The sequence below is a fragment of the Perna viridis genome, chromosome 12 (assembly GCF_037379345.1).
Source record: "Perna viridis isolate PV_CMFRI_1.1 ecotype Kerala chromosome 12, ASM3737934v1, whole genome shotgun sequence".
NCBI classification, from domain to species: Eukaryota; Metazoa; Mollusca; class Bivalvia; order Mytilida; family Mytilidae; genus Perna; species Perna viridis.
Window position 1 is genome coordinate 7,041,641 of NC_142456.1, and position 11,923 is coordinate 7,053,563.

An 11,923-nucleotide genomic window follows, 5' to 3' on the forward strand; every position below is an offset into this window, starting at 1 on the left:
GCAGACGGGTAAGCTGCAGTGATTGAAAAGTATACAGTGCCATTGCAGACTGGTAAGCTACAGTTATCTCAAACCATCTAGCACAACTGCAGACTGGTAAGCTAAAAGTGATCCTAGAGCATCCAGTACCACTGCAGACTAGTAAGTGATCCCAAAGCATCCAGTACCACTGCAGACTGATAAGTTAGAGTGATTCCAAAGCATCCAGTACCAATGCAGACTCGTAAGTGGTCCAAAACCATCCAGTACAACTGCAGACTGGTAAACTACAGTGATTCGAAAGCATCATGTACCACTGCAGACTGATAGGTGATCCCAAAGCATCCAGTACCACAGCAGACTGATAAGCTTAAGTTACCCCAGAACATCTAGAGCCACTGTAGACTGGTAAGCTAAAGTGATCACGAATGATCCAGTACCACTGCAGATTGGTAATCTACAGTGATCACGAATGATCCAGTACCACTGTAGACTGGCAATCTACAGAGATTCCAAAGCATCCTTTACCCCTGTAGACTGATAAGTGAACCCAAAGCATGCAGTACTGCTACAGACTGGTAAGCTACAGAGGTCCGAAAACATCATGTTTCACTGCAGACGGGAAAGTGATCCCAAACATCCAGTACCACTGCAGACTGGTAAGCTAGATTGATTCCAAAGCATTCAGTACCATTGCAGACTGGTAAGTGGTCCAAAATCATCCAGTACAACTGCAGACTGGTAAGCTAAAGGGATCCCAAAGCATCCTGTACCACTGCACACAGGTAAGTGATCCCAAAGCATCCTGTACCAGCACTGCACACAGGTAAGTGATCCCAAAGAATCCTGCACCAGCACTGCACACAAGTAAGTGATCCCAAATCATCCTGTACCACTGCACACAGGTAAATGATCCCAAAGAATCCTGTACCAGCACTGCACACAGGTAAGTGATCCCAAAGCATCCTGTACCAGCACTGCACACATGTAATTGATCCCAAAGAATCCTGTACCACTGAACATAGGTGAGTGATCCCAAAGCATCCAGGTCAACAGCAGACTGGTGAGCTACAGTATGCTACAGTGATCTCAAAGTTTAAGTAACAGACTGAGAAGCTACAGTGATCCAAAGCATCCAGTACCACTGCAAAGCAGTAAGATATAGTGATTCCAAAGCTAATTTATAGTGATTGCAAAGCATCCACTACCACTGCAGAGCTGTAAGCTACAGTGATTCCAAAGCTAAGCAACAGTGTTTACAAAGCATTCAGAATCACTGCAGAGTGGTGAGCTACAGTGATTCTATAGCATTCAGTACCACTGCAGAGCGGTAAGCTACAGTGATAAAAAAAATCCCATACCCCTGCAGCCTGGTCAGCTACAGTAATCTCAAAGAATGAATCAAAGCAAAAAAGTATACTAAACCTCTAAAATTAGTCAACTTGGCTAAGATATAAGAGTTTTCCGCTCATTAAAGTTAACTGTTCATGAGATATTATTTTTCTCCAAAACTTTTATCAATTATTTTGCGATACAAGACAACTCAGTCACAGAATAAAAAAAACAAACATAACAACAACAAAAAAAAGATTGTAACGGAGAGATGCTTCATACCTTACTCCAAGTGTTTAGTAAGTGTAAAGATTGTAACGGATGGGAGAGATGCTTCAAGGAAGCATACCTTACTCCAACTGTTAGTGAGCGCAAAAGGTCAGAAATGCATTGTAATTTGTCGCTTAATTTTGTACATGTCCTAATTCCGATACAACTTTGCGTGTATAGTAACAATGAGGTTTTGTCCTTTGCATTTGAAAAAATATGAATGACAATTTCGGGACATTTTCATGGTTTTGGCAGTTTTATTTTTCTGCAATGATTGCTTGTATCTTATTCATTTTCAGTCTTCAGAGTTCAAGACTTATTTTGATGTTGATGACTTCTTTATTTAACGTGTGTTTTAATTGTATCTGGTTCCTTTTGTTCTCGCTCGCTGATCGTGTCACCTGCACTGTTTTCGCCGGTTTTAACCGGAGTTTGTTCTTCTAGTTTTTATTGTGATATATCGGAAATAATTAACAAAGAGGAAGGTTAGTCGCATTGTAAAACCTGGTTAAAAACCATTTTTATTGGAAATGCCTTAACCAAGTCGGAACTTTTGCGGTGGTTTCAAACTTGGTGTTGTCATTATTTTATTGTGCATACTCCCTACTTGACTATATGTTTTACTGTTGCTTAGATTTTATCAGTTTGGTAATTTTGTTATTTGACATCATTTTGAGCCTTAGTCTTAATACATGAAATTGCATTCTTGAAAATATATTGTGTTGAAGAAATATGTCATGATGGTGATCTTAATTCCGCTCCCGCGGCGCCAGCTTATTAGCACATGTAGCTGTACAGATGGTTATGTCGACATTTTCTCGATATCTAAAATGCTTATCCTGAAAAGAAATGACTTGTAGGACGCTTACCCTACCGGTGCACCTGGTCCATGCTCCCAGTTTTTAGTGGAGTCCGAGTTGCTCATTTACTTTTGTAACTTTGTATGTATGATTTTAGTTACTTTATGTTCTTTGTTGTGTATGTCTGTTTTCCATCTCTGGTCTTTGTCCCTGGATTACATCTTTTGATTACCGCTATAACCTTGGTTCCCTTGATTACTCTTGTAAACAAAAAATGTCTGCAATTTCCGAAAATATTATACCAAGACCATATGTTTATACATGAGTGTATGTTGGTATATACATTTGTACTTTGAATACTGTTTTGCAAATCTATTGGATAATTAACCTTTTAAAGTACTGGCGTGGGAACGATTTCACCAAATTTAAACATATTTATATCTAAAACGCGATGGTTTTGATTTAACGCTTAATAAATGTATTCAATTAGCAATGAAGAAGCCTTTTTGGCTACCAAAAATACAATAAATCTTTTGTGGAAGTGTGATGATAATGACGATAATTTATTGTTTGTAAATTTGAAGATAATAACGAAAAAATGTGTAGTAGAAACGAAACAAAACCAATACTATCTGATTATTACAGTATTAAATTTGATGTTCTCTTTTTACATCTATACACACATTCAAATATGCATTCAATGCTTTTCTTAAATGCAGTACTATTTATTTTAATTATCATCAAAGAAATCCAACAAATATAATGTATGCTTCTGTAGCTTCTTTGTTGCAGTAGCAACATCTTGAGGTCCTGTCATTTATACTCATATCTATAAAAACAGATAAAATAGCGGTATACAAGTTATCTTAGTTATAATTTGTATTTATAATTAGATTAAATTATCTTTAAAGTATTGTACAAATGTTAAAACATTCTTATTGTTTATAAAGCCTTTCATTTATACTTTGAAAGATAATGAATCAGATTGAGTAAATATCTTCCGTAATTATCATACAATGTTCATAAACTGAACCGTTTTAGCGTCAGGACTAACGTTCAAAATTGATGTCCTATGTAGAGTTTTAAATCCAGGACATCCCATTACTTACTTTATAAGTTATCACTTTATCAAGTATTTATTTGGGTTTTTGGTAATCAGGTAATAATTATTGTTTGGGTTAATGTTGGGGACTTGTACAATAATAATTTGATATATGAGACTTTTGTATATTGTGAACTGTATGCTGCCACGTGAATATCAAACAACGGATTTGTTCCAAAATAAAGATGCATGCTAACAAATATATAAAATATCCAACTAACCTTCCAAAATTCTGGAACATCTTCTCTTTTTCACGTTTCGGGTAAAGCTGTCTGCATATTTGCATTTTCCTTCACAATCAGGACAAGCGTTATAGATAGAATAAAATGTCGTTTTAAAGAATATTTATATGAAAATAAAAAAAATTTCTCTGCAAAATTACATTATATTATAGATTGGTAAATCCATTAATAATTGTATTGGATTTCTATAGGTCGTGAGTGTAAGTTCGTTTTATCTCTGATGTACCTGCATGATATATGCGTGATCGTGTACATGCATTCATCTGATTGTTCAATTGGTACATGCATCCTGGGCTTATTAGGTTACAGCAAGAACTGACCCACGCGGTCAGTCGGTGTTAAAATTCCTAATGATAAAGTCAGTATATAACAAATTTTGGATATACTTTGTAATTAGTACCGGAAACCCCTCCCTCATACCACACTACAAAGATTTTGTTTTGTGTTTTTCTTATTTTTTGGGTTTTTTTTGTTGTTTTTTTTTTTTTTTTTTTTGTTTTTTTGGTTTTTTTGTTCTTTTTTTTTCTTTTTTCTCGATTATAATTTTTGTAATAAACAAAGCTGCGTATTCTCCGCAGGAGTAAAATGGTTCACGTCATTGCTGGCAATTTTGGCTGACATAAATTATGTTATCGAAGAACAACTTTACCACTAACTAGTTTGTTGTGGATAGTTCACGTGCCGGAACCTCACCATCTTGCAATGTAGTTTTCAAATACAATATTCGACTGCTGCTGAAAAAAATTGCGCATAACTCCCAACCGAGAAATCAAAAGTATATGCCTTAGTAGGCATTTTCATGCGGAAGTAAATCCACAGTCATTCGTCGACGGCTAGCTTCACATTGGTAAATAAGTTTGCCTACATTTTAATGAATTGAAGCGTTTTGTACGGTAAGCATATCAAACAACATGATTTCCCATGCATCACTTTGTAAGAATAAACGTGTCCATATTCCTAGCCCAGCAAAACTCAATACGAAATGAGTTACATTTGTTTAATTCGATAAACATCTGTCTTATCCCTCCTATGAATAAGGATGGAACTGCAACATATTTACGCTTATTTTGTTTCTTGATTATAGTGTTTCATAATATTTATTTGCACTTGTTGAGTTAAACAGAATTTATAGTTGGCTATTTGCTGCATATTTCCAATAAGTTTTAGGAGTTGATTGCTTGTATTTATTAATTTTCTTTAGTAATTTTTGTTTTCTAATTGTTTGTGCGGCTTTATCAGAAATATTTCAGAGAACAAAAAAGAAGTATGAATAGAAAAAAAATCTAAACAAAAGAAAAAAAGAAAAAAATATCTCAAAAATCAATATGATTTCAGTCTCTTTCGGAAAACCTAAAAGTAATTATCAGTCTGATTAAAACAACTACAAAAAATATTTAAAAAAAAAAAGAAAACCTTGTCATTTCTATACCAACTTCGAAGCCGGTGGTACGTACCAAGGTCCATTAGTCAATCTTGTGACTGGGATGAGATTTTATGCCTACTTGAATATATCAATTCCCAAAATATTAAAAAAGTGAAAAATTAATGTATTTGTCTATGCACCAGAACAAAGGGAAATGTACATCTAGATCTGCGTAAATTATATACAAAACGCAGGCCTGACTTAACCAAGGAAGTGCTTTATAGCTTCTTTTCATTAAAGAACTATCGAAGTTGAGAAATATTTTTAGTGTGCGCTGTCGAAAAATCTTGCTATGAAATATTTGTTTATAAGAAGAAAGTTATATGTTTAGACCACAGATAGGTCAATCATAGTTTATTTGATAACGGATAAACTACGAGCGTCAGATTTCACATGCTCATTCAGCATTTTCATCACTATTTGCAAAATGATAAGAAAAGCAATATTTCTTGTATTTCTTCAATTTAGAACATCTCTTGGTTATCCTACGTTTCCGTATAAAATTGTTGATTTATCCAGAAATCATGGAGAGAAATCAATACACTGGCCAACACTTCACTCGTTCCAAAAGAATGTAGAGATGACTGGGAAAAGTGCTTTTGGAATATGGTAAGTCGACTTGCATGATCAATAGGCAACAATTGTCTTTTGGAATGTGTTAAATCGACGTAATGGTCAATAAGCAAAATTGCTATGCGAAAAGTTTTTTTTTGGACTTACATGATCGACAGATAAAAAGTTCTTTTTGGAATGTATGAAGTCGACTGGCATGGTTACAATGCGAACATTTTGTTAATGTTGTTAATCGAATTATACATGGTCAACAGGCAACAACTGTTATTTTGAATGTCGAAAGTCGATTACCCCACAAGTCAATAGATTCTTCTGTGCTGACTGCCAGGGACGTCGCCAAGCATTACTTCTGCGATGTAGGGCTCGGGTAGAACAAAACAAATTCTTCGCGGACGTAAAAAAGGTAAGCATGCTCATTTACTACCCTGCAGATAGCACGAAAGTGTCAGTTGGCAACAATTGTAATGCAAATATTTTTTTATTATTATTTATACTGCTTGAACCCATTTAATTTTAAACATTATACAACATTGTAACACGTAATTTTTGTCATGTTATAATAACTATGCAAATACAGCAGAAACGTGTTTATACGTATATGAAATGATTATGCATGTATATATGTCACCTGAGAATTGTTTTAATAAGTTTTGACTTTTTTGAGATTATTCAATGTATTCCAAAATTAAGATAACATTAACATTGAGGACCGGACATGGATGGATCCAGACACTTTGAAATGGAGGGGTGCCAGCCGGAGCTATTGAGAAAAAAAGGGATATTACTTGCCATTGTTTTGTCAATTTTACACATGACCAATTTTCCAATGAAAAAGAGGGTTCCAACCCCCTGCAACTCTCTGGATCCGAAATGCATTTCTAAAGCAGAATTAGCTGCCAAATTTGTCAGTTTTTATTTAACTGAATTTTGTTATTTAAAGAAATAGGTTTGTAGCAATGCAATTGAGGCAATAAATGTCGATAATACCTACAGAATATTGTGAAAACAATGTTTTTTAATCAGAGAAGATCGATAGCTCTGATCTAATTATTTTTCGCCTTTACTTCCGGAGATTGCCGACAGGACATTTACCTTGGTTAAAAATACTTCAACCTTGGTAAAAAAATAACAATAACGGACACACATGTAAGCACGTGTCTTGTTATCATTTTATTGCATCTATTTCTTGATTAGTTTTCAAAAACAAAAAATAATGACCATATTTTAGCAGCATTATATCACAATACGTATTTCAAAAGGATCCTTGTGTTTTATTCGAACTGCTTTCTTTTTACGGCTTGTGTCCATGGGGTCTTCCTAGCCGTTGAATAACCATTTTCGATTTGCAATCAGATTTGTTATTAAAGACGCGACCCTTACAGCACATCCGTGGGTTAAGGTCACCAGACGTTACATACATACGAATTCATGTAGGTCGATTTTTTGTCTTGCAAGACAATAAATATATAAACACATATTTTATGTATTTAATACATTATTTTGTTTGTAGATATCAAATGAAATTATACATGAAAAGTACAATTTCGTAGAAATAATTCAGAATTAAGGTATATTTTAACAGAAACAAAAACTTACGAAAATGACAGCTAATGCAGCTTTAAGTATGTTTATCAACATGTCGACTAGGCCAATGTACAATGTTCCTCCGCAATTCGTTCATTTACAATTAAGAAAATAGCAAGGGCCGGGTCAAAAAGACTGATCAATCTGGAATCTACGTAAATTTCTATATTTAGCTATAACTGATATTATGTTTAACCATATGCTTTTTCATACGACTGCAAATATGCGGTCGTATTGTGTTAATATGATGGTGTAGTCATTGTTGTGGTCATTGATATATATTTTTTTTGTTAACTTGCATTGTTTTGTTTTTTGTTTTTGTTTTTTTCTTTTTTTGGGGGGGTTTTTTGGTTTTTTGTTTGTTTTTTGTTGTTTTTTTTGTTTGTTTGTTTGTTTGTTTGTTTTGTTGTTTTGTTTTGTTTTGTTTTGTTTTGTTTTGTTTTTTTTATATATTCGTTTCCGTGCGGTAACTTAAGTTACAATCTCACAATGTTTTGTTTATATAGTCATTATACTTGCTACTAGAGGAAGTCTGCTCTACTCTAATGTTATAGAGCCAAAAGGAGAAAATAGTTGCTTATTTTTCAATCAGATTTCTGATATCCCTTACGGTTTTCGAGTTAGAAAGGATCAAAGAGACCACATTTGAAAAAAACATTTTGGTCTTTTATTTTTTTTTTTACATTTGATTTCCATTGAAAGTCTATAAACGCATTTTTTATTCTGCATTGGATATTTCTCACCGTTTTGAATGACAAGGGGTCAAAGGGGTCAAAAGATATCTTTTTTTTTTTTTTTTTTTAATTATTCCTCTTTACAAGGAATTTATTAACAATGCTAGCGAAGTGAACCTTTTTTATTATTATTTTGTATATAGGGATCTTTCTGTTCGTACGTCCATTTCCAGTTTCATCCAAACTTCATCTGAAACCAAAAAAAAGGAGATGAAACTTTCACTAATTCTAAATCATATGACACCATCGTGCAACTTTTTCTTTGTTCTTTTTTTTTTATTCCCATGAATGATTTTTGGCCTCTGGGAGAGGGGAGTGTAACCATTCCATGTATGTAATTATCTGCTCATAGTCTTTTTTTCAAGTGTTTATAATCTAAGATGAGTCATTTGTAGTTCGACAGATACCAAAATGTCCAGGGAGTACAAGAAACCAAATTTCCATTTCAGGATATATTCTAATGAAATCAGCAGCACAGAACACATTGGAACACATATTGACGCACCAAGTCATTTTGCTGAACACGGTTGGCGTAATCATCAAATTCCATTGTCACGCCTGATTGGCCCTGGGGTAATCATTAATGTCAAGGACAAAGTTAAAAATAACCCAGACTACCGATTGACTGTTGCTGACGTGAAAGAGTGGGAAGCTAAGTATGGCGCTATACCTGAAGGGGCAATGGTAATAATGAATACAGGATGGGCGGCGAATTATCCTGACAGGAAGAAAGTATTTAATACAACTGACCCCTTTAATACTACATCATTTCATTATCCGGGTTTCGGTGAGGAGGCAGTATCATGGATCATAAACAATCGAAACATGTACGTAATTGGGACCGATTGCCCATCGTTTGACACCGGAAATTCAAAAACATTTCCCGCCCATGTCTTAACCTCTAAAAACAACATTTGTGGATTAGAAAATGTTGCCAACTTAGATGCCATACCACCAACGGGCGCCATTTTATCTGCGGCACCGGTTAAAACAATTGAAGGGAGTGGTGGACCTATCCGGCTGTATGCAATGATACCGATCAATTCCGGGACAGGTTCGATTTCATTCGGTAAAAGAGTAACTGCGTCAGTATTGATTTGCATACTAGCGATGGGTGTTTTCTAAAAAAGATATTTCAAGGCTTTGAATTCGTGTTGAAAAGGATGGTTATATAACAATTATCGCATCAACATGATTATATAACGTCACTCCTATATACTCGCCCGACTCAAAATGTTATTTGAATCCCCAAAATATTAATTAACTTTTATTCTGATTAATTTTGGACGTAAAGATTTACGATTGCGATGTAAGTCTAGGAATTTAATATCAACTTTACGATTTGTTGTCAACCACATTCACTATCGATAAAATGTCTAGATAAGTTTGGTCATACAGTATCACTTTTACAGATGTATACTTAAAAAATCAATAAAAAGTTTTAAAAAATTAAATGAAAAGTACAAAAAAAAATATCATTTTGCAAATTTTTTAGGCAAAGCTCAAAAGATAAAGGCGAGCCATTTTTTTTCGACAAAACATAAAATTGTAGGCTTTGACAATAGTAATTAAAAAGGTCGTATGAATCTTAATTTACTACTTGTAATTATTTTTTTATCTTTAAATGAATATCAATTGTCCAGGCATTATATTACTGGTCACAAAATATATGGTAATGACTTTCGTGTGAGGCTGTCCTTGCTGTGTCTCTTTGTTTTGGTATTCTTGATGTTGTGCTTTGTTCCTCCATTTCTCCTTTTTCTGATATTGGACCCAAACAAAGTCATTGAATCATATACTGTAGGTCAAAGTGACTTAAAATGCATACGCTCCGGAATTATCTACTTGGTTCAGCATACTTACTTATGGCCAGTAAAAGCATCAATATCTTGTTTGTGCCTTCGGTATCAGGAGCTTAAAATAGCATCATGGCAGCTTCATTTGCGAATGATTTGCAAAGGCGTTTGAGAACCAAACCAGTCTCGGAAAATATCCGCTACCTTCGATGATTGAATACAAATCGAGTCGTAGCTTTTCCAAGATAGGGTTGGCCATAAACGGTCTGCAGTATGGCGCCCACATATTTTCTAGACCTTTGCTCGAGACTGGGAAATGATCTTTGGCAAAATAATTTCTTCCTGTAGTCTTTAAGCCACAATAATGTTTTATCCAGTTAGACCTATGTTTTTTAACCAGATCCCGAAAACCGTTCTAAACCAGACATTTATTTAAATCCCTTTATATCTGTTACACCTGGGTAAACAGAACAGTGCAATAGGGGTTCGGTTTGACAGGTTCCACTGTAATTATCAGTAGAATATAAATTAAATAAACAATTTGCAGCTGTTCTCTTGAAATAAAGGATATTAGTGCTTGCTCTATATATCGAACGAAATATTACCATGATAATGTACCAACAATCAAATCCAAGGCTATATCTCTCCTTAACAACTGTGAAGTGATAAATAAATATGCATGTCAGAATTGTATAATTGATATCATGGGATGTTGTATATAACTGCTTGGGATTTGAAGTAGCTGGCAGTGCCCACGTGTCACCCCTTCCCCTTTTATGCTCGGAAAAAAATGTTGACTATACACATTGTAGAAATAACAGGGAATCATTTTCATAGTTTCTAGATAACTGGATAGTCTATGTAACAAGACAGATGGTGGATCTATATATCATGTATGAAGGAGTTCTTGTTTGCTCATTTTCTCACAAAAATCGAAACCTTTAAAGCACTGATCCGTTATTCATGAGATTGAATTTGAACCAAATAAAATTCTGTTATATCAAACATGAGATTATCATGTTATGGCTTATATATCGGCAAAAATTACCGGAAGTGTCAGTAGTGGGATGACACGTGAACACACGAAACAGAGACATACACAATATAGCGAAGCAAATTAAAAAAAGATTATCCGTAAAAACTGAGATAAGACTCCGAGGTTAAGACTTACTAGACCCATGAGATTTCTTTGAAACAACAACAAAGGAAATGATACACAAAACATAAAAAATATTTTACTCCACATTTCAACAAACATCAGCTTGAAAAGGTTAAGACACGACCATTTCATTTTAGGGGGTGAAGAATAAAGTAGAACAATAGAATTCAAGATAAAAAAATCGGAATAAACCACGTGTCAAAATATTAAAAAGGTGAACACGAACTTTACCGGACTGAAGTTGGAGTACAGTTCACTATTCATTATTCACTATTGAAAAGTGAATAGTAAACTAGTTTACTATTCATGTTTCATAACTTTAAAGTTTGATAAAATTTTTGATGATGGTAACGATGGTACCGACGATGGTAAGAAAATTTTATGATGGGTTGATGTGGAAACCAAATCGACTTTAAACCGTAACTTTTGTTCACTTAAGACATAAGTTTGGTTTATACGGGAGATAAATGATTCCAGAAGAGAGTTGTCTTTTTATGTATTCGCTGTCGGCAGATTACGTATTTATCCATGATTTTTTTACGTATTTTTAATGAATATTAAATGGCAACTGAATTTAATCATTTAATTTTATGACTAGACAATGACACATTTACATTTGACAAATAAATTTACGATAGAAAACGATTGTGCTGACCGTTGTGATTGTAGCTATGTGAACGTTAACATTCCACACGGCACATGTCTGTATAATATAACTTTTGACGTTTAACGTAGCGTTTGATATATTCGTTTACCAATCATTCCTGCTTAAAACAGCCTACCACATCTTATTTTGAAGTTGCATCTCTTATATCCTGGTTATATTTGTATATGTGTAACATACTGAATATTGCGATCGGGAACCAGTCTACGTCTCTTAGAGTTGACGTTGTTTAAATGGAAAATAAAAAAGAGAGTTTACGTAATAT

General features: G+C 34.2%; 1 protein-coding gene across 1 annotated transcript; it reads left to right on the top strand.

Moving 5' to 3' along the window:
* The first annotated feature begins 4,281 nt into the window (after positions 1-4,281).
* Positions 4,282-10,629, top strand: LOC148601025 (uncharacterized). The gene is made up of 2 exons (XM_088556172.1): positions 4,282-5,757; positions 8,489-10,629. The coding sequence occupies exons 1-2, from the start codon at positions 5,576-5,578 to the stop codon at positions 9,162-9,164; spliced, it is 858 nt and encodes a 285-aa protein (XP_088412298.1). The 5' UTR covers positions 4,282-5,575; the 3' UTR covers positions 9,165-10,629.
* Positions 10,630-11,923: the final 1,294 nt, after the last annotated feature.